Source organism: Chiroxiphia lanceolata, chromosome W, assembly GCF_009829145.1.
Source record: "Chiroxiphia lanceolata isolate bChiLan1 chromosome W, bChiLan1.pri, whole genome shotgun sequence".
NCBI lineage: Eukaryota > Metazoa > Chordata > Aves > Passeriformes > Pipridae > Chiroxiphia > Chiroxiphia lanceolata.
The window spans coordinates 5,791,607-5,815,991 of record NC_045670.1 but is presented as its reverse complement, the minus strand read 5'-3'; the positions used below and the strand labels follow the sequence as shown (position 1 = coordinate 5,815,991).

General features: G+C 41.7%; 1 protein-coding gene across 1 annotated transcript in view; it reads right to left on the bottom strand.

The window, feature by feature from the left end:
• Positions 1 to 24,385, bottom strand: part of LOC116779979 (F-BAR domain only protein 2-like) — a 214,269-nt gene that overhangs the window by 69,481 nt on the left and 120,403 nt on the right. Inside the window, exons 9-10 of the mRNA XM_032674481.1 lie at positions 13,327 to 13,371; positions 11,003 to 11,075 (exon numbers count right to left, since the gene is read on the bottom strand). Of these exons, the coding sequence (XP_032530372.1) occupies positions 11,003 to 11,075; positions 13,327 to 13,371 (118 nt within the window). The remainder of the gene's footprint in view (positions 1 to 11,002; positions 11,076 to 13,326; positions 13,372 to 24,385) is intronic.

Genomic DNA, 24,385 nt, shown 5'->3' with positions numbered 1-24,385 from the left:
CGAAATTTGGGCATTGGTGAGAGCTTTAATACTAAGTCAAGGAAGGAGAGTTAATATATGGACTGACTCCAAATATGCCTTTGGAGTAGTTCATGTTCACGGAGCACTCTGGAAAGAGAGAGGACTTCTTACTTCTCAAGGGACATCAATTAAACATCGAGAAGAAATTTTACAATTGCTAGAGGCAATACACAAGCCTTTGGCAGTGGCAATAATGCATGTCAGAGGACATCAAACTGATCCTGGACGAGAATTTCAAGGTAATCGACAGGCTGACCAAGCGGCTAAACAAGCCGCCAGAGAGGTATGGACTCAGATGGCTCTTTTACCCGTTCGGAATAATCCAGCAATAGCATATATGGAAGAAAAACCATATTATTCACAAGAAGATGAGAAATTAGCTCAAATAACAAAAGCAAGGAAAAATATTAAAGGGTGGTACATTACTCCCATAGGACAAGTAATCTTACCTGTCAGAATAATGAAAGCAGTACTCGAGATGGAACATAACAAGTGCCACTGGGGTGCAGAAGCAATGGTAAAATTTCTGAAAAATGAGGTTCTCTCAAACCAGATGTTAACATTAGCAAAAAGGGTAAATGCAATGTGTCCCATGTGTATTAAAAATAACCCAGTGGTCAGAAAACAGGTACAAATGGGAAAGTTACAGATAGGACAGTTACCAGGAGACTATTGGCAAATAGATTTTTCTGAGTTGCCTAAGGCCCAATCCTATAAGTATTTGTTAGTATATGTTTGTACCTTTTCAGGATAGCCAGAAGCCTTTCCATGCAGGACTAATCAAGCAAAGGAAGTAGTTAAGACTCTTCTGAGAGAAATTATTCCGAGATTTGGGGTACCTCTAGGGTTATCATCTGATCGAGGGCCACACTTTACCGCAGGGATAGTGCAAGAAATATCTGCTATATTAGGAATAACATGGAATCTCCATACACCATGGAGACCGCAATCTAGTGGACAAGTAGAGAGGATGAATCAGACATTGAAGGGTCAATTAAAGAAAATTTGTCAAGAAGCAAAAATCCCGTGACCCCAAGCGCTACCTCTTGCCTTGCTGAGAATCAGGATTAAACCCAGGGAGAGAATAGGAGTAAGTCCATACGAAATATTGTATGGCAAGCCCTATCATGCAGCTACCTATCAAGGGGATCCTCATGTGGTGGGGGATCAAGCAGTGTTTGACTATGTGTTATCTTTAAACAAAACTCTCACAGCCCTCAGAGGAGCACTGCAGTGGAATCGGCCTCTGCCGCTAGAGAATCCGGTTCATGACATTTCTCCAGGAGACCAAGTCTATGTGAAAAACTGGTCAGTGGAACCGTTAAAGGAAACATGGGACGGTCCTCGCCAGGTGATAATGACCACTTACACGGCGGTGAAGGTCGAGGGAATCGACAATTGGATCCATTACACCCAAATCAAGAAGGTTCCAGTCTCGTGGTCGGTAGAACCTCTCTCACCTACAAGGATGGTATTTCGAGCCAACCATTGAGGATCGTAGTATTCCTGGGGTTGATGAGTTTAGCAGAGACCACCGTGAGAATTGAGACCCCAGATCCTTATTTATTTGTACCAGAGTACACTGATGTGAATTTAACCTGTCTGTTTTCTGATGACCAGGGAGCTGAATTAAGAGATGTTAAAGTCAAATGGAGATGGAGAGATCAAGATCGAGCCATGACAGAAGGAGTGACGACAGTTTGGGATGCGACACAACAAAAAGGTTATACCGTCCTGCAGGTACCCAAAGTGTCTAAAGCTATGGAAGGAACATATATGTGTGTAGTTTGGATTTGGGAAAGTTTTGATTATGAACATATAGAAATACGGACAATAAACACGACCCAGAAAACGGTGACCAAAGTGCGAGTTATGCCCACTAGGAAACAATTTGACATGTGGGATGGTCCTCCCTTAAAAATCAATTGTGCCTTCCAATTTGATAATTGTCAGAAATCAGTTAAAGTGGTGGAAATTGAATATGACAAATCAATCTTGGGAATCACAAAATCAAGGAGTTAGCTGGTGGTCTAATAGTAAGGAAGGTAAAGGGTGGCTGAATATTTCTGATCCCAGAGTAGGAAAAACAGAGGGTACATTTCTTTGTGTGATCTCATGTGGAAAAGAAAAAGATTACGGGATAAGGACAGCAGTGGCTGTACCACATCAAGGAGTAAGAGTTAGACTAGAATACAGTGTTTACCCGGCCCAGGAAGGAAGCGATCTGACTTTAAGTTGCAAAATTTCAGAAGGACAGTATTCTGAATATGGGTGGTGGTTTAAGGGACAGAACTTGAAAGTCGGGAAGAGACATCAGATTGAAAAGAAGGCAGATGTAATAGTTTTGAAAATCAAAGAAATACGAAGAGGAGAAGATGAGGGCCAATATACTTGCTGGATAAATAGAGATGACTGGTGGGATACTGGAATTACTGTCGTCTACATAAAGACTGAAAGAACAACCCGGCAAGTAAGTAACCTGCAGATTCCAGATCGAGAAGTAGAACAAGAAAACCTAGTCGTAGGCCTAATTCGTGATTTTGGGAAAGTGCAGAATGTCACAAAAATCACTGCATGTCTCCCTATGCCTTATGCTGCAGGAGACCCAATCCCATGGGGAATAATTCCAGTGCCAGAAATTCCTAAAGTGTTTAAGAATACTACATGGAATTGCAGATTTGTAACCAAAACATGGAATGAAATGACAGATGCATGTTTATTAAAAGATAAAATGACCAAAAAACAATGTGAACAGATGCTCGGATTTCTCCGATGGGTAGTAGTTGGGACATGGGTAACAGGCGAAGACATTGGTCAATTAAAGGGATCTTGTTTAGTTACAGATTTGGTAACATACCCCTGTTCTAAAGTTCCAGTTCAAATAAAACGAGAAAAACAAGAAGAAGTATGTCAAAATATTACTAGCTCTACAACTATGGAGGAGTGGCAAACGATTTGGGGACCCAGCCTACTAGAGACTTATAGTTATATTGGAAAAGTACAGTGGTGTATTCACTGGAAAGGGAAAAAGAATCAAACTTATTCTGCAGGTAATAGAGGAAATCATAATTGGAGGACAGAAACACGTACAAAGGAGAATTGGAATTGTATTCGAATATACACATGCGATACCCCAGACGATGAAATAGGCTTGATACCAGTCAAAACACTCTTGCAGTTAGGATGTGAATGTCGAGGATATAATCATACTATTAAAGGATCTGTGAGAAACATTGATTGTCGTACCACCACCGTTAAGAGTCCAGGAAATTTAGTGTGGGTAATGGGGCATGGCCAGTGGACCACCCACATGCCAATAGATGGTCCTGTTGTGCCTGTCACACTAGGGATACCTACTCTCTGTCCATTCTGGAAACAGGATAAGTTAACATCAGTAGAAATACAACCACGGGGAAAAAGAGAAATTAGTAAGGACATTGATGACTTGAGGTTGGGAGATTGGCATGAACCATCAGCAGGAGTTAAATTTGGATGGGTATTAGAATCTTTGTTTGCACCAATCTCAACATACCGAAACAGAGAGATGTTGTTTAAATTAATGGGGCAAACTGAAAGGCTAGCAGCGGTCACTAAGAAAGGATTTAAAGATCTAAATTTACAATTACAAGCCACCACTAGGATGACAGTACAGAATCGAATGGCTTTAGATTTAATCCTATTAAAGGAACACGGAGTCTGTGGATACCTGCATGCAAAGGACGACCATTGTTGCGTGCACATCCCAAATGTCACTCAGGAAGTAGAGAAAGATATTAGTCAATTAGAACAAATTGACGAAAATGTTCATGAATTACAAAAGGAAGCAGAACACAATTGGATAGGAGAATTATTCAGCTCCCTAGGTCTTCATGTGTCAGGATGGATATCTTCTGTTATCCAGTACGGAATATTGATTGTAATAATTATTGTTATAGCCATGATTGTTTATAAGTGTCTTTTAGGAATGATTGTAAAAGAAGGTCAACATACGAGACGCATCATGAAAGCCATAACAAGAAAAGAAGTAATCTCACCGCAAGATGGATCACCTCCTGTTCATCAAGAAACTGCAGCTTGAAGATTGCTACATTTGAGCATCCTTGCAGGAAAAGCCTGAAGAATGCTCAAAAGGGGGGACATGTTGCAGAATGATTCAAATTTAGTAGTAGAATGGCTAAGGCTTAGTAGGAGAGTAGGCCTAGAGAGCAGCACTCCAAAGTAGTAGGTTAGCAGCCTTGTTCGTGAGAATAGAATGTACTGAAGAGGTAGGAACAATAATCAAAAGATTTAGCCAAGCATGTATATAACGATTTGTTACTTTAGATACAGTAAGGGTCTGCTGAACAGTTTCTATGGGGTTTCTATGGAGTAAGACAACTTAAACAGATTTATGATTAAAAGTAGATGATTACCAATTGTTATCAGTATGAAATATGAGTTTGTGTTTGTAACTAAGTGTAACTGCTTACAAGTAAGAACTGCACGTAGACATGTTTGTGTAAAGGTATAAAAACTGAACTGAAAATGAGGGTCTTCGGAATCCTGACTTGGGACGCTAGTCCTCAGGTTCCCGGGCCCCGAATAAAGCACCCATAAACCGGCACTCTGTTGGTTTGTGTTTTCGTTACGGGCAACAGTCTGCTACCTCCCAGGGGCTTGGGTAAGGGACGTTACTAGAGAAGTCTCTAGTGTAGTACGGCCCTCTGATTATTATCCACTATGGGTTCTTCATGTCAGCAATGATGAGATAAAGAAAAGTCCAATCAAAAGAGATTTCAGGGCCTTGGGACGAAGGATCAGGAGCATAGGCAGTTTTTCCTCAATCCTTCCAGTAGCAGGGAAGAATATCAAAAGGAAGAGGCCAACCTATCAGATCAACATGTGGCTCCAAGGTTGGTGTTATTTGAAAGATGTTGGGATTTTTGACCATGGGATAGTCTATAAAACACCAGGTCTACTGACACAGGAGCTAGCAGGGTTCATTGATGGAACTTTAAACTAGATTGAAAGGGGAAAAGGGACAAAACCAGGCTTGCCAGTGATCAGCAATGGGATGGCATGCCAAAATTTGAGGGACTGAGTGCCAGCGAGATCCTTCAATCTGCTCCATGAGGTGTTGGCTAAAATGAACCACACTTGAAATGTTTCTGTACCAATATGCACAGCATAATGAACAAGTAAGAGGAGCTCAAAACCTTGGCCCAGTCCCTGAGATATGGCATCATTGGCATAAGCGAAACCTGGTGGAATGAGTCCTGTGACTGGTATACCATGATGGACAGTTACAGGCTCTGCAGGAGGGATGGGCAGGCAAGGTGAGGGGGTGGTATTGTATGTAATGGAGAGACTGGAATGTATGGAGTTTGCAGTTGGCAATGGTACAGTTGAGAGCCTCTGGGTAAGGATTAAGGGACAAATAAATAATGCAGATGTCATTGTGGGAGTCTACTATAGATCTCCCAGCCAGGATAATGACTCTGAAGAAGTATTCTTCGAGGAACCAAGGGACACCTCTAAATCAACTCCCCTTGTCCTTATGGGAGACTTCAACTTGCCAGATGTTAACTGGGAATATCACACAGCTGGTACAAACAGGTCCAGAAGATTCCTAAAATACCTGGATGAAAACTTCATGGTAGAGATACTAAGGGAGTTGACTAGGAAAGGTGCCCTCCTTGATTTGTTGCTTGTTAACAGAGTGGATCTCATGAGTAAAGTGGTGATTGGTGGACGTCTTGGCCACAGTGACCACAGAGTGAGAGCCGACTTCATGCTGCTCAGGGAATTAGTAAGGTCCCCTAGGAAAATGCTTTTAAAGGTGATGGGATCCATCAATGTTGAGTACCACCTCCTAAGGGCACAGGAGCAGTGTGATGGTTTGAGACCCCTAAAAATCCAATTTTCTAGTCCAAACTCCCCTCCCACAACTCACCCCAGTGTGAGAGGGGTTTTCCAGACACAACACAAGACTCAATATGGGGGGAAGGGAATTATATTGCAATCACTACACAGATAAATATTATAATACATTACATACACAATCTTAACTATCTCTCCTATGATAAAGCAGTATTTACATTGGATCAAATCTCTTCTCCCTCCAATAAAAATCCAGAAGGGAAGAAGGAAAGATCCTTTCCACGTTTAGGGTAGCAGTCTCTCTCTTCTTCCATGCAGCAATCGTAGCTGAAGTTGTAGCTGGATCTCTTTCCATTACACACAAGGGGGGTCTCCTCTCACCCCTCTCGGCCCTTCGACTCCAAGTGAAGGTCTCTCTCCCGTGGACTGCGATTGCCGGGACAAAAGTTCGCTTCACCACGTCATATCATGGGGTGTAAGACCCCCATGAAGGTCCCTTCCTCAGGGGATTCAAACTCCCCTGAGTCAGAACATCTAGGGCAGCTTTCAGTTGAAAGTCTTTGCCTCAAGCATTCTATCAGAACTCCTTTGCTCTGTCTCAAACTGCCAACCTGGCAGAAGCGGGGGGGGCAAGGCCCTCCTCTGCATTCCATCCGGCTGTCCTGGTCCAGCTTCCAGGATGTCTGAGCTTCTTAGTTTCTCTCTCTCTCTGCTGCATGCTGCATTTTAGGACTCCCTGAGAGTTTGGAAGTCCACCCCTCCTCTCTAGGAGGTCTCAGAGGGGTTTTGGGGGGTTTTGATTCAGTTCTTACACCAAAACTGTCTCCGTAGAGCTTAGTCCTCTCTCTCTCTCCATTAGACATCTCTGTGTCTTCCTGCTTGGTTGCATGCCGCCTTTGCTGCTTCTTATCTCTATCTGGCTCTCTGCCATAGTTCTCCATTCACTGCTGTCTCTACCGCTGCTCCTGCTGCCCACTCACAGTGGAGAAAGACTCCCAGCCTTTCAGTCACAGACCTCGGTCCAGTTTAACACTGTTTCCGAGTTTCTGCAACCCCATCTGGGGGGTTGGGGGGCCGTGGCCCCCCAGCGGGGCTCCTGGTCCCCTCTCTCTCTCTCTCCTCGTGGTCTCAGAACATGGCCACTTCTTCAACAACTACCTCATCATCCTTCTTTTCCAGTCTGGTGTGATACGTTTAAATTTTGCAGGGGCACTGATTGGATCAACACTAAGTGACACCACCCCCTCGAGGGTTACCATTTTTTTAACTCCAGGGGGAAAATCACTTTTTTTTCCCCACCACAAGCAGCAATTCCAAAATGTCAGAAGTCAAGTAGGTGAGGCAGAAGGCCGGTTTGGCTGAGCAGGGATCTTCTGGAGCTAAGGCAAAAAAAAGAAAGTGTATGCCCAGTGGAAGCAAGGTCAGGTGATATGGAAGGAATGCTGGGATATGGGAAGCTGCTTGCCACTGTAGGGAGAAAATTTGTGCGGTCAAAGCTCAATTGGAGTTGAAGTTGACCAGTACTGTGGGGGACAATAAAAAGAGGGTTTTTAAAATACGGTAATAGCAAAAGGCAGTGCAGAAATAACATTGACCCATTACAGGATGAGGATGGTCACCTCACAAACAGGGACAAAGTAAAGAGGTTTAATGCTTTCTCTGCTTCTGTCTTCAACATGGATGATGGGTTTGGGGGGGTCCCGGTACCCTGAGCTGGAGGACCATGACTGCAAGAATGATCAACTCCCAGCTGACCCTGAACTTGTGTGGGATCTGCTGCTCCAGCTGGATCCCTATAAGTCTATGGAACCTGGTGGGATTCATCCCAGGCTACCCAAAGAGCTGGTTGATGTCATCATGAGACCTCTCTCAAAGATTTCTAAACTGTCTTGGGAATCTGGAAAGGTCCAAGTGGACTGGAAGCTGGCTAACATCCCTCTTTTCAAGAAGGGCAAGAAGGAGGACCCTGGAAATTACTGACCTGTCAGTCTCACTTCAGTGTCTGGTAAAATTATGGAGAAGATTGTTCTGGAAGCTACTGAAAAACACCTGAAAGATAACACCATCATCGGTCACAGCCAACATGGCTTCATGAAAGTCCTGCTTATCAAATCTGATTTCCTTCTATAACAAGGTAACCCACCTAGTTGATCAAGGCAAGCCAGTTGATGGTAATCTTTTTGGATTTCAGTAAGGCTTTTGATGCTGTCTCTTACAGGATCCTTCTGGACAAAATGTCCAGCACACAGATGGATAAACACATCATGTGGTGGGTGAGCAACTGGCTCACAGGTCAGGCACAAAGGGTTATAGTAAATGGGGTGTCATCAGGCCAGCTGGTCACTAGTGGAGTTCTTCAGGGCTCCATTTTAGGGCCTGTTCTCTTCCACATCCTCATAAATTACTTGCATGCAGGACTCAAAGGTACACTAAGTAAATTTGCTGATGATACTAAATTGGGAGGAGCTGATCACACCCTTGAAAGCAGAGAAGCTCCGCAGAAAGACCTTGAAAAATGAGAGGGCTGGGCAATCACCAACTATATGAAGTTCAACAAGGGAAAGTGCCAGATTCTGTACCTGGGATGGGGCAACCCTGGACATAAGGACAGACTGGGGAATGAGAGGCTAGAGACCAGTGCTGTGGAAAGGGACCTGGGGGTCCTGGTGGACAGTTGAATATGAGTCAGCAGTGTGCCCTGGCAGCCGGGGGGCCAACTGTGTCCTGGGGTGCATCAGGCAAAGCATTGCCAGCCGGTTGAGGGAGGTGATTGTCCTGCTCTACTCTGCACTGGTGATGCCTCACCTTGAATATTGTGTACAGTTTTGGTCACTGCAATACAAGAAAGATATAAAGCTATTAGAGAACATCCAAAGGAGGGCAATGAAGATGGTGATGGGCCTTGAGGGGAAGCCATATGAGGAGTGGCTGAGGTCACTTGGTCTGTTCAGCCTGGAGGAGAGGAGGCTGAGGGAAGACCTCATTGCAGTCTACAACTTCCTCAAGAGGAGAAGTGGAGGGGCAGGCACTGATATCTTCTCTGTGGTGACCAGTGACAGGACCTAAGGAAATGGCTTGAAGCTGTGTCAGGGGAGGTTTAGGTTGGATATTAGGAAAAGGTTCTTTACTTAGAGGGTGGTTGGGCACTGGAACAGGCTCCCCAGGTGTAACAGACAGATAACATAGAAATGCCAAAAAAATAATGTTTCGCCATTGTTTCTGCCTGTCAAAAAACTTCCTACCAAAAATTGTCTGACAGCTTTCTACCAGAAGTTCTCACCAGAGCTTCCTGCTGGAGTTTTCCTGCCAAAAGATCCTGTTATTGTTCATGGTTATCATATCTCTTCAAACATCTGAATAGGGTTATGTGCCAAGAAATCACATACAACCGCCTTTGAACACTATAAAAGTTGAGGAAAAATTTGAAAAAGGTAGGGAAAGAGGAGTGGGAAAGACAATTGGTTACTGCAGTTGAGAGTCTCTCCCCACCTCGCCCTCCCCTTTTCTCCTGCCACCATATGCTACCTGCCTGCCACCAGAGACTGGAACCCTGCCGGCCCGGAGAGGTCCGTATGCTGCCTGTTTGCCACCGAAGAACTGGAAGTCTGCCGGCCCAGAGAGGACTGAGGCCCACCATGCGACACGTCTGAGTTATATCTACCCTTACCATAGTTCTGAGGGCCAAAAGGAGTAATTGAACGGGACCCTGCCACGGCCTGAGATACAGCTCGGTGTGAGCAGCAAAACCCACATCCTGGCTGCATTCCGGAGAGCTAAAGCTGTTAAGACACCCCCCCACACACACACACACACCCCCACACACCCCATACATCCCACAGTTAAAGAGATAACATTGGAAAAAGCAGCAGAGACAGAGAAAAAAAAAGGCAGAAAACAGTTTCTCCCCCCACACACATACAGATCAGCTAGTAGTTTTTGGTGGTATCTTTTCTCTGCTTCTAGAAGTAATCTTAGCATTTTCCACCTTTTCTTATTTTTTCCTCTTTCTTTTTGCATCTCTTAGCAATTAATAAAATCAGTTTTGGTATCAACAGATAACTTGCATGAGTTTTAATTTTGCTCAAGGGAATATTCGAATCTGAAGTTCTTTCTGCAACTTTTAAGCAGACCAGGGAAGTGGTCACACCATCAAGCTTGCAAGAGTTCAAGAAGTGTTTGGACAACTCTCTCGGGCACATTATGTGATTCTTGGGGCTGTCCAGTGCAGGGCCGGGAGTTGGACTTCAATGATCCTTGTGGGTCCCTTCCAATTCAAGATATTCTATGATTCTATGATTCTATGATTCTATGAACTGACTGCAACCCCCATTCTCCATCCCCCTGTGCCGCTGTGGGGAGGAGGTAGAGTGAAGGGAGTGAAGTTGAGTCTAGGAAGAAAGGAGGGGTGAGGGGAAGGTGTTTAAAGATTTGGTTTATCCTCATTATCCTACTTTGATTAGATTAGTAATAAATTCAATAATTTCCCCAGTTGAGTCTGTTTTGTCCGTGATGGTAATCGGTGAGTGATCTCTCCCTGTCCTTATTTCAACATATGAGCCTTTCATTATATTTTCTCTCATCAGTCTAGGTGAGGATGGGAGTGTCAGAGTGGCTTTGGTGGACACCTGGCATCCAACCAGTGTCAACTTGTCATGGTGGGACATCAATCATGAGTTAGAATGATGGTCTTTCAGAAATCAATGTGCACATGATTTACTGAAAAACATTTCAACATTTTTTCTGTCTTTCTATACAGTACACAAAAGTTTTTCTAACAAATAAATGAAGCTTCAATTCTGCGAACACAGACATACAATACTTTTTCCACACACAGAGCTACTACTTTGTTAGGAGTACACATGAGAATCACATTATCTACAATGTTCAAATGTAGAACGAGGGAGATCTACTTACCTCTGCAGAGGAAAGAATTAAACCTGAGTAGATTACTATGAAAACATTTATATTATTTCCTTAAAATTTTTAGTTAGAAACATTTTAAATAGCTGCAATGTTTTAATATTCATGGCACTCCTCTAAACTTCTGTTATAAAACCATTTTTTTGTTACACATCAGTTAGTTTTTATATAAGACAAGGTTTCAAGCTGGGAATATACTTACATAGACTCAATATCTTTTTCTTTTTTCATTATTCCTGAAAAACCAAAAGGCTTCCTCTTTCGTGGTTTTATCCCTGTGAAACAAACACTTTTCATTTAAAGATCAAAGAAATGAGTATATATGTCAGACACTGCTGCATACCAATGCCAATACCTTTTAAATGCCGCCATGACAAGTGATACAAAAATCTAACAGTGGAGGTAGGTATGGAGCTAAACTAAATGAACAGAACAATAAACTAAGGGAACATTATTCCAATATGTTGTTCAGTAACATAATGTGCCACTTTGGGATGGGACAGAGTTATTTTCTTCACAGTAACTTGTATGGGGCTGTGTTTTGGATTTGTGCTGAGAGCAGGGTTGATAAGACAGGGATGTTTTCGTTATTGCTGAGCAGTGCTGGCGCAGAGTTAAGGCCTTTTCTGCTACTCACGCCACTCCACCAGTGAGTAGGTTCGGGGTGCACAAGAATATGGGAGGGGACACAGTGGGGACAGCTGACCCCAACTGATCAAAGAGATATTTCAGACCATATGACATCATGCTCAGTATATAAAGCTGAGGGAAGGAGGAGGTAGGGGGGACGTTAAGAGTGATGGTGTTTGTCTTCTCACTGTTATGCATGATGGGGTCCTGCTTTCCTGGAGATGGCTGAACACTTTCCTGCCCATGGGAAGTGGTAAATTAATTCCTTGTTTTGCTTTGTTTGTGCGCATGGCTTTTGTTTTCCCTATTAAACTATCTTGATCTCAACCCACAAGTTTTCTCACTTTTACCCTTCTGATTCTCTCCCCGATCCCACTGGAGGAGAGACAGCAAGCGGCTGTGTGGGGCTGAGTTGCCTACCAAAAACACATCGGTTTCATTAAAAAAAAAAAAAAGATATGGTTCACACAACACATTAATAACATAAACCTTTATAAAACTCATCTCTGTTTTACATCCAACTCTCCAAGCTGGGTATGCTAGACTGTCACTTATAGAAGATGGGTGCACTGCCAGATTTGAGGAAAGGGACTCCGCTCACAGAAACTCAACAGGAGCTATTGATCCAGCCAATCTTGAATAACCAATGCACTTAGGTCAGAAACTGAACTCAGTTACTGCAGTTCAGTACCCTGTTCTTATTTCCTTGCATGTTCCTGATATCTGCAAGCCCCTGTCTATCCTAAAAAGTAGCATCTTGGTCCTGTAAAAACTAACATCTCTTGGCTTCCCAGCTGATGCTGACTTCATGATTTCCCAGTGCTGTAGCCAGCTCTAATGCTGTCTCCGAGTCTAGAACCACACCTTCTCTTTGTCTTTTCTTCCCTGGTTTTAGCACTGGATATATATAGTTTCAGTAAAGAAAAAAAGTTTGCTTTCATACCCATTTAATGCACTACAATTAAAATACATTTAAATATTCCATCAGACTTACTACCATGTCTGATTCTTTCCCCATTTTTTGCTGAATCAAAGTAGACTGCCAAACTTGAAACAAAATGACCAAGTGCAAGCATCTGATCCAACTAGTCTACAGTTTTATTTTGATGTAAGATACTACCTACAGCAAGACTTTAGGCAAAATGGTGGAAATAATTTGGTTTCTATAATTTAACAACTGACAATTTGAGTACATCATTAAAAAACCCCTCAGTATTCCCATTTACAGAAATACATTACACAGCACATAAGGAATCTCTTTACTTTTAGAAATATTCAGGGTGAAATAAATCAAAACTTCTCACAAATCAGGTAGCTATAAACTCAGTCATATCTTATAGTTTAATAGAGACAGAAATAGTTTCAAAATTATTTTTAAATGCTAGCCTGGGATTTAGTTCCTTTCTGTGCTCCATCCAGACCAAAACAATGACAAATGGAATGTGAGAGTAGTTTCTTAACATCTATCACCTTTGCTTCAGTCAGAAGGCTTATCATAGAATCCCAGAATGGTTTGGGTTGGAAGGGACCTTAAAGATCATCTAGTTCCAACCCTCCTGCCATGGGCAGGGACACCTTCCACTAGACCAGGTTGCACCAAGCCCCATCCAACCTGGCCTTGAACACTTCCAGGGATGGGGCAGCCACAGCTTTCCTGGGCAACCTGTTTCAGTACCTGACCATTCTCACAGTAAAGAAATACTTCCTCATAGCTAATCTAAACCTACCCGCATAAAGTATTTTAGGTCTCATTTCCATAGAAGTTTGTTTCTCAAAAGAAAAACAACTTTTTGGTCTATTGGAATACAGAAATTAAAATGTGAATATTCTTCTCTCCTCAGGTTCAGGTCCTATCCACAGGATTCTTAGGTAAATAACTATGCTACAGCAACTCACCTTCAACTGCATTGGATGTGTTACATTCCTCAAATTCAATAGGGCCTTAAAGAAATAAAAATAAAGATAAACATTAGGTTGAATTTAATCTCAAATGAAGGTTAAACCCTAAGATATTTTAACAACTATTAATATTTTCTGAAAATACTAAACAATATAAATAAAAATTTAGGTGGTAGTTGAAAACCACAATTTCTCTGCCAATGGTCAGACTGCAAAACCATACATGTACAGTGAATCATTAAATATTTTCACTCTTTCATACTGAAAAAATTAAAATACTAGTGCACACTGTCTAAATGCAATTTAATTTCCTATGTTATTATAACCACATGAAAAATTTCTGATTTATTTCCTCTTCTCATTCAAAATTGCATCTATAATATAGTGTAAGGTTTTTAACTTGTCTTCTTTTAATGAACAAGAGTTATGTAAAAAAAATCAAAAAGAAAAAAGCATGACAGAAAGTATGTGGGAGACTGGTTACCCAGGACATGGAGAAGGTTGAGGTACTGAACGACTTTTTTGCCTTGGTCTTCACAAACAAGTGCTCCAGCCACACCGCCCGAGATACAGAAGGTGAAGGGCAGGGATTGGAAAAATGAAGAACTACTAGCTGTAGGAGAAGACCATGTCTGAGACCCACAGTTGGACTTGATGATCTTAAAAGTCTTTTCCAACCTTAACAATTCTGATTCTATGAAAAGCAACGTGGTCAGCAGATTGAGGGAAGTGATTCTTCCCCTCTACTCTACTCTGGTGAGACCCCAACTGGTTTACTGCATCCAGTTCTGGGGTCCCCAACACAAGAAAGATGTAGACCTGTTGGAGCAAGTCCAGAGGAGGTCCAGGATGATCAGAGAACTGGATTACCTCTCCTATGAAGATAGGTTGAGAGAGTTGGGCCTGTTCAACCTGAAGAAGAGAAGGTTCCAGGGAGACCTTAGAGCAGCCTTCCAGTACTTAAAGGAGACCTACAAGAAGGTTGGAGAGGAACTTTTTGCAAGGGCATGTAGTGATAGGACAAGGGGGAATGGCTTTAAACTGAAAGAGGATAAATTTAGATTGGATATTAGGAAGAAATTCTTTACTGTGAGGGTGGAGAGGCACTGGCTGGAACAGGTTGCCCAGAGAAGCTGAGGGAGCCCTGAGCAATCTGGTCTAGTGGAAGGTGTCCCTGCCCATGGCAGGAGGGTTGAAACGGGATGAGCTTTAAGGTTCCTTTCAACCCAAACCATTTTGTGATTATATCATTCTATAACTATAGCCCTAATTTTGAGATTCATGTTTTTTCTGTTTCCTCTTCATAGTCAATTATCTGGACAGCTAAAAATTATGTGCAGAATCTTAAACATAGCAATAAAGAAGATAAAAAGCTTTTAAAAAATCTTTAAGACTACACAGGACAAAAAAGCTGAGAACACTGGTTAAGTGCCCTATCTAAATAAATTTATTATTATGGTTTCCCATTATAGTTGTGTGACAGATGCACTCAACCCCTTAACTGAACTAGGAGTAGTTTGGTGTGAGGGAACACGATTCAGGATGGGAACAGTTCCTGGCATTCCCCTTTTGCCTGTGCCCTATTCTGATTTGCTCCCCCGTTTGTCTGTCTGATACGCCACCCTATGTTCTGCCCCTTTTGTTGCCTGGCGGGACGGATAAGAATCGGGCGCACGCCTGAATAAAGAACTTTGTTTGCACCCTTCCTCGTGTCCTGTCCCCCCTTCAGACCACGACAGTTTGGTACAGGCTCCAAAGGACAGAAAAGTCTGAGCTGTAGACAGGCCAAGAGTTTCTCTAGTTCCAATCCATTCTCTGAAAACCCACAAAGGGGCATCAATGCGCATCAATCCATACAAACTTGGAACACCAATCATGCAATGAACACATGAATAGCAGGTGGTTTTTCCAAGACTCATTTATCAAGGAACAAAGAAAATTGTGTGTACAAGGATACCTTTCCCATTGTATGCAATTTGACTACAAGCCAACCACTTTATTCCATAAATATGACAGGCTAAGTGAACCTTCTTTGAGCTCTCCCTGCTAAGCATCTGGTTGCATGGCAGTGATCTCCCCTTGAGCTGGGATGCCTCTCAAGGTTGCTCCTCAAGGTCAAGAGATCTCTTACCAAGTACAGATCTTTGATAAGTGACTGGTATTGCTTATAACATTATAATATAGAACACTAGGATTTTGTCTTGGTAATTTTGATTCTGCCTTGGTAGTTTTGAATCACTGTTATATCCTTTGTGCAGTACAGTAATAGAGTGAACCTTGCCATCAAACTTTGTCGCACTTTTATAACATCATATTTCAATAAAACTACTTTTGCCAATACTTTAGGTTGTGGTTCTTTAAGTGGTCTAAATTGCCCATTAATGACAAATTGGAGTAGTTAGGAGGATCCTAAATCAGGATTCGTGGCAAGTTGAGACAAGGTAAGTCCGTTGTCATTGCAAAGGGCAATTCTAACCCTCATTAGAACCATAGAATTGTTAAGGTTGGAAAAGACCTTGAAGATCATCAAGTCCTACTGTTAACCCAGCACTGCCAAGCCCATCACTAAACCATGTTCTCAAGTGCCACATCTACATGCTTTTTGAACATTTCCAGGGATGGTGAATCCACCACTGCCCTGGGCAGCCTGTTCCAATGCCTGACCACTCTTTCCATGAAGACATTTTTCCTAATATCCAATCTAAACCTCTCCTGGTGCAACTTGAGGCCATTTCCTCTTGTCCTGTTACTTGTTACCTGGGAGAAGAAACTGCCCCCCACCTGGCTACAACCTCCTTTCAGGTAGTTGTAGAGAGTGATAAGGTGCACCCTCAACCTCCTTTTCTCCACACTAAGCAACCCCAGTTCCCTCAGCCATTCCTCATCAGACTTGTGCTCCATACCCTTTACCAACTTTGTTGCCCTTCTCTGGACACACTCCAGCACCTCAATGTCTTTCTTGTCATGAGGGGCCCAAAACTGAACCCAGGATTTGAAGTTTGGCCTCACCAGTGCCGAGTACAGGGGAACAATCACCACCCTGGTCCTGCTGGCCACACTATTGCTGATACGAGCCAAGTTTAGCATCTTTGCACTGTGACACAGGGGTTATTACTTATCTTTCTGTAATGATTTTTATGGAATATACGCAAGTTTATATATGCATATGTTAAAGATAAGACAGAGGAAAAAACCCACAAAACTGTTCCCAATTCTATACTCTAAGGTAGCCAAACTTCCCTCCCCCACCATTGCACCTTATGCAACTACTTTAGGTGAGACACTGAAATCTCGAAAATTTAATTACAAGCAACTGGAAGTAAATAGATTGTAGAAACCTCAAATACAGAAACTTCTCAAAATACACATGCTAATAAGTACTCTAATTTATTTATCTTTATTATGAAATTACAATTATTCTAGAGCATCCACCATAAAATAAAAGGTGTACTTGCAAGCATTTTCCAGTTTTCACTTGAACTTTTTCAAAGTCAGTCTTAAAATAAGTAGCTGATATAAACAGATTTTAGACACAAACTTCAGATGTATTAAAGTAGTAGAACATAGCAAATCATTGGACGTGCCACAGTGAAATTAAAAAGTAATTTAGCTGTGAATTAACATTGTGAATTGCACAACTGGGAGTAACTGCATGAAATTAAGCACCTCATATGGTTCTATTTGCAATGTAACTCCTAACGTATATTTAACTCTTACAGTGTAAATCTGTGTTTAATTCAGTATAACCACTATATTTTTATAGAATTTCTCAAACTTCAAATGAAAAAAATTATGCTTTTGCCAAAAAAAAATAGAAAGACAACTGAGAATCTGATGATGTAACTTGATGCTCGCTAATGCTAAACAAATTTAATTATTTTAGACATTAGATAAAATCTACCAAATATTTTCTCTAAAAATTTGCAGAGATGTCATAATTTTTTTTTATAAAAAAGGTGTGCTCAAAGTAATTACTTGTATTTATTGTAATTAAGACCGAGTCTGCAAAATTTTCCCTGCCAGTAAAAAAACCTGGGAGTAGAATTCATCAAACATCATAATGTAATTGTTTAGTTTCCAAATGAAGCTCTTGAGGGCAGAATATCAAAAGGCCAATCTCAAAGCAGTCTTAAATGCCATTTAAGTTGCTTTACCCTTCCCAGCTATTAAGACTGATATCCAGACTTTTAAGACTCTCACACTAATTATTAAAATATATAAATATTCCAGGCTCAAGTAAAACCAATCCTTATTTCAGATCTCTATCTTCAATCTTCACTTCTATCAGAAGAAAGATTTTGTTAACAACACAGTTTCTGTATTTTGTCCATTACAGTTGCCTAACATTTGTCTTTGAGAGTGTTTTATTTACAACTTGGTAAGAGACAAATACTCATGCTTAGTACTGAAACACACACAGATATGATGATCAAATTAGTAATTTTAATTTGATTTAATAGAGGTCAGCTTTCCCCCCAAAACTTCACCTTACTCTTGCAACAATGTATTCTTTTCTCAATGAGAAGACTATAAAACACAATCTGAAAAACTCTCAGTTACTGAAGAACTGGCAGAGATAGCAATGAGATGGAAGCCATGCAAAAAAATTCAGTAAGCAGGTCCCACTTTTCTCTACAAAGCCAACTTGGAAATTTTAAATACACTTGTTACGACCTACCCTACCAGGCAGGAGTAACTTTTGATTTATTATTAAATCCCTTGGAGTAAATTAAAGTAAAACAATACTAGATGATCAGTGTTTGCAGATATATATATATATATGATTTATTTTAGAACAATTTGGTTGCAAAGGAAAACAGATATGTAGCCGTTTTGGTTGTTATTATCTACAGTAACATGGCAATATAAAGCATACAGGTATTGTAAAGGAAAACAGGTATTTAGCCATTTAGGTTGCAATATAGACACCTAAGAAAATGTGCAAAGGAAAAGAGAGAAAGAAAGAAAGTTTTATAGAGATTCAAAGGTCTCTGCCAAACTTGGTTGTTGTTGTGAGTGTCTTGGTCCATTGGGGAGTGGTGGAGGAGAGAAGCCCACACAAAATTCAGTGGGTTTATATACGCTGAGAAACCCTCCTGTGTGTGGGGGGGGGTTGCTTTTGCAGAGCCTGGAGGTACCGGTTTTTGCAAAGTCATTTAGGTTTGGGGAGGGGGGGCTGCCCCAGAGGCATCCCTGCTAAAAGTCAGACATTCTCTAGGGCAGTGATGGGTGAGTGCACAAAAGGCTGCTTTTGACACAGCCTGGCTCATAGGAGATAAGCATCACATAGCCAAAGTCTGGTCTCTAGATAAACATCACACACCTAAAAGAAGCATCACACCCAAGACTTCACCCCTAGGGCCTCACAAATCTAAAAGTTTGTGGGCTATGGCCTCCTCCCTTCAGCCTTTTCTTCAATCCCCAGGCAGGAGGCTTGCACAGTTCTCTCCAGTAGCAATGTTTTAAGGCAATTTAAAAAGTCCAGTTCCTCACAGCCACCTCGTGTCTTAAACACATTGATTTCTGTTGCTCACTACAAATCTTCTTTGAGAGTGGTGACTTTCACATAGTAGACAGAAGGAGAAAAGAAAGAGGAAAGGGAAGAGATAGCATGAGTGATCATACAAAGGACAATAACTACACCAATCATTAAAAATATAAAGCAATAAACAATGACATTCCTATTTTTGCTAACCATGCTCCCCATCCCCTGAGTCCCAGAGATACTAAAATGGATTGTAGCCAAGAGCTTGGGTCCATCCATTAAACCAGTCTTTCAGTTGCATTGCTTGTGGAAGAGTTCTCTGCTCTGGTCAGCGATTTCCTTCATCTTCTGTTGTTCTTCTATAGAGGTGGTGGCATTATAAATGGTGATACAGCATTCCCCTTCACTCAAATTTACCATTCCACATACACCGTGTTCTTTTAACAATATATCTAAAGCTAATTGGTTTTGTAATGCCATCTTTGATACCTGTTGTACCTGTGTATTTAATTCCCCAAAGGCACAGAGTCCAATTATTTTAGACGTACTGACCAAGTGATGTTTTCCAAGGTAAATTGGTGCCTCTTAAGGGTAACATATGGGATAAATATGTTTTCTAACATTAGAGACACTTTCATTCCCCATGTGTAGTAGTTAGGTACTTGAACTCCATGCACAGTCCATTCAGGTTGAGTTTGGGGTCCATTATTTTCTCTGTGCTTCTTATTATGTGGTGAGGAAAAATTAAAAACCATCCTAGGACACATGGTAGGAAATCCAATAGTACATCAGAGTCCAGCCATATCATACATGTTCAAGTGAGAGTACATTTTCCCATCTGAACGTGCTCATACAGAGCTGAATATTTGGTTTGTGAACACTGATACAGGTCACCCTCTTTTGGTCAGGGCCATGGGTGACAGAAATACTGCAGGACAGTGCTGTTTCTGAATTTTTATAAGACTCCTGCATCTTGGTTTCAATAGCCATAGTTGGGATAGTCCCAACAGGTATACATGTCCCAAATAAAAGTTCTCAGCTCTGAGAGGTACCAGGTTTCTATGGTTTACCTGCTCCTGTGGTGCAGTTTATTATATGAGAGCATTTAAGAGGGAAGTCTTTAATTCATTTTGGATAACATTTCTACGACTCCTCATTCTCCAGCACATTGTCTCTCCATTAGGTAGTTTCACCAGCCGGTCCTTACAATCTGATTTTTCCACTTCCCTCTATTACCTCTCCTGTGTGGGCCTTGGAGGCCTCTTGTAAGGGAGGTGGGGAGTCAAGGATTTCTTTCAGTGATCAGGCCCACTCATAATTTTTTTCGGTTAATTCAATGAGGGATTCCTGGGTTATTGGGGATTTGTATACACCATCCTGCATCCCAGGGTATATTGTATTTGTGCTCAAAAAAGTTACCCTTGGCTGGAGGATCCCACCATGGTACCAATGTACAGGAAATAGCAGTAGCATTTCATAATGTACTGTTGAATGATTAGTTCCATAAACCGTTCCAGGAAGGTGTTTAACAAGACAGAAATGTTTCATTAGGAGGGTGGGATATGGGAAAAAACAATCTCCTTCCTCTGAGTAATTATAACTTCAAAATCAAGAGGCTCCAGTTGAAAGGTGTGGAAAAGAAAAAAATAACAGCTCTTTATTAAAGAATATATTTACATATATAGGTAACACAACAAAAAAACCCAAGCAACAATCCCATAACCCAACTTCCACCAAAAACAATTAAGTCCTTTTTACCTTTCGGCGCAGTTATAACCACACCCAGCAAGGGGTGCTGTTGGGCCTCCACAGGAGCGGAGGTTGCAGTTGCTCACTGATGGTTGGCAGGTGGCGCTGTTGGGCTCTGGTGGCTGCCGCGTCCGCGGCGGGGGGAGGGGGGCAAGCGTGTGGGAGCGGCTAGGTCAGTCCAAAGCACCCCCCGGAGGGGTGGGGGCAGCTGGGTCGGTCCAAGGCACGTCCCAGGGGGCGCGGGAGGCAGCTGGGTCAGTCCAAAGCACCCCCCAGAGGGGGCACGGGCCACTGCTGGCACGGGAAAGGAAAAGGGGGGAAAGGGTGGTTTACTCCTGTGGACTCACGTCGTCAAAGGCGGGCTCTGGCCAGAACTCTCTTTTTTCGACGATGGGAGGGAGTAGGCTGCTGCCAACACGGGGAAAGAGGAGGGGGAAGGCCAAGTGCCGGCAGGGACTCTCCTCCTGACCTACTTCGCCAGACTAGTAATCCCAAAAAACCCAGCCGAACCCCTCCAGCCTCACCCTGCGCGCCTCCCAAAAAAATGCCAAAAAAGGCAAAACAACCCCCAAAACCCAAGCACCTCCCAGCCAAAAGCTGCCAGCTCCCCCTTCCCTCTCTCACTGCAGCTGCCACTTCGGCCAAAGCCACACAGCAAAAACCTACCTTCCTCCCTTGCCTAGGGGAGAGGAAAATAAGAGTTCTGCTTCTTGCAGAGACAAGTCATTAGCATTTCAGTGGGACAGTCATTAAGGTCTAAGCTGATAAGGTGTGATAAAGTGAGAAAATGATTCGGGCTAATTAAGAGAAAACAGTGTAAGGTCAATATGACCTGGAGAGAGAAAAGAAAAACAAATCGTAAAACTTAATTGGGCCCCTATAAAGAGATAAAACAAGTTACCTCCCTTTTACCTTGTGTAGGATTTATAGTGAGAGAATTTTGTTTAGTTAGCTAGATAATAGCACCTTTCTTAAAATTTATAACTTTGTATAGATAACAAGCAAACATCTGCTGAATGTCTGATTTAACAATATATTATGGATACTAGTTGAATGTATGACCTAATAATGTGTAATGTTTATACTCATGTACCTAACAATGTGTAATGTTTATACTTATGTATAATGAATATTCATGTAGTAGCTGGAAATAAATGTAGAACAACTGTCTTCTTTGGGTGTGACAGGCGTTGGGAGTTGTTGAACCCCTTCCCTGATCACCCAGCGCTGAATTTGCTTTTATCATATAATAAATTCTGATTGGAAATTGCCCGACTGGGCTTTTATTTCTCACATAAGGGATGATCAAAACATAAAGTGATGACGAAGATTGTAGCATTAATTGCTTGCTTAGAGCTAACTTTTAGATCGGATATTGTTAACCTTAGAATAGGACCTTGCTTGCTTATGTCAACTTACAGACAGGATATGGTTAACTTTAGAATAGGATTTTGGCAGAAACAAAGACCTTGGAGAATGATAAGAGGGGCTTTGAGAGAGACCTTGAAGCTTGATAAGAGGGGCTTCAAGAGGAAAAAACGAGCTGAAACCGGTTTTGTGGTGAACAGCCAGTGCCAGCTCAGCAGTTCTTTTCAAAGGTGAAAAGTGCAAAGTGAGGAAGACTTCTTACTTCATCTAAAAGACCCCTCGGTGAAGACCCCCAGGGGGCGTTCCGAGGCGGAGTTATAGGAGTGGTGTATGTTAATTATTTCCCCGAAGTAATTGTAATATCCCCTCCCAATTCTCAGGAATGTGCTGACAAAGCTAATGCATATGTAACACAACTAATGCATATGTAACACTGTATCGCATAAAGGAAACTAAACCGGGGCAATGGATGTGCATGATAGGCAGAATTTATATCCCCCATGCACCCGGCGCTGCAATAAAACATACCTGCTTCACTACTCTTTGTGAGTTGTGGGGTTTGTTCCGCATGTCAAAGCCAGGCAAACACTAAAACCTGAAACTCACTCCACCCCAGACAGGTGGTTGGTGTGGAAAAATTAACCAGAAGCTAATGAAAAAGAAAAAGAAACTATAACAGAAGGGTTGCGTGGGATCAAGTAAAAGGCTTTCTTGTATTCTATCCATGCCCCTTTTGTTTGTCCCTTCTTTTGATTTAGGAAGGGGGACTTCACATCTTTGAATTTTTCTTTTGTTTTGTTAAGATTGTTTAGTTCACTTGTTAATTTTTCTGAAAAATTTAGCCAAATCATCATAAATTTAAAGCCTTCTGAGGCAGAACTGGGAAGGTTGATACATATGCCTTGATTTGTATGATTCCAAATATGCATAAATCCTTGTACCAGCTCCCAGGTTAAATTTGGTTGAGTTTCTTGATTCTCAATTGGTTGAGACAAAATTATATATGCATAAATAACAAAAAAAACCTTTTCCCACATCATTTTTTTCAATAAAAAGGCAAACTTTAGCAAAAATCAAATTAATAATACATAAAATGCTTTGTCTTATATAATCCTGTTTATATTTGGTCTCTTAACAAATCACTTGCAATGAAAACACAAATAAATCACAGAATTAATAAATTGGAAGCACGAATAAGTAAACTGATAATCCGGACAATTACGGGGGTAGTTAAAAGTTTCATCTGATGGTAGGTTTTCTGTAAAGAGAATACCATGAAAGTTAAATAGATCATACAATGATCTATCCGAGAGCTTTCTCATTTAGGGTCTCCTGGCAGGTGCCCCGTTCCGCTTTAGTGGGGGGAAGGAGGGCGGGGTTAGCATTCTTAGAAAGGAAAGAAAAAACCCCACAAACCCCCGGAAAAAGGGGTTTCTCCCTCAAGTTAACCCTCAGTGATTCAAATGGTTTAACTACTTGAATTTTACATTTCTCAGGTGGAATTTCAGTTTTTATTTTATTAAATGTTTGGGGTTTTTTTCTATTTTTTCTTTTTAGGGGAGTCTCCTCTGATTAGCACAGCAGCGGTCCCAGCTCCTTGCTCGCACCCGGCCCGGAAAGGATCAGCTACCGGGGTCGGACACCGCCACTGCCCCTCCCCCCTCTACTCTGCTATGGGAGCGAGGGCTGAGCGTGGAGGGTCGGCTCTGCCCAGGCAGTTAAAAGCGAAGCATTGTTATTTAATTGCTTGTAATATACTGACCGGATAAAAGAGTCAGAAAGGAAGCGTAAAACCACCACGCCACTACCAAAAAACACGTATGTTAGTATTGTGGTTCTTAGGTTTAGTAAAAAGCCAGTATACACCACATCTTGTTTAAAACAATATATTTGCTCATTATTTCCCAATTCCTTCACTGAACAAAAAAGATCTGAGTCACAAGACCATATTTCTGAGAATGTTATGGTTTTACACCCTGCAATTCTTCCCGTAAGATTCTCTCTTTTATGCGCATTTCAAAGCTCTGTTTGAAGTTTTCTAACACTTTGCACAACGAGTCGTTTTTCTGCTTGCATTTTTTTTCCTTTAACTGCTTTTTGTGTGGCTTTAAGAACGTGCCTGAGACGCTACATACATATGACTGTTTTTCCTTTGCCAGTTTTTAATTTACGTTCATTTGATAGGATTGTAATTCGGTCCTGCCACTCCTTACAAGTAGTGCCAATTTTTCTGAGTTTATGCCGAACCGAGGGGAAAATGGATTGCATTATAGCTACTTACATTCATCAAGAGGGGACGATCCCTGTTCAGTTTTTTTTTCTTTTAACTGAACCACTCCATTATCCAAATTTTCTCGTGCCACCTCCACCCCAGGGGTAGGAGAGTGACTGAGAAATTTTCTAAGGACAACAAAATATTTTCTTAACTCAATACACAATATAGCACACAACCTT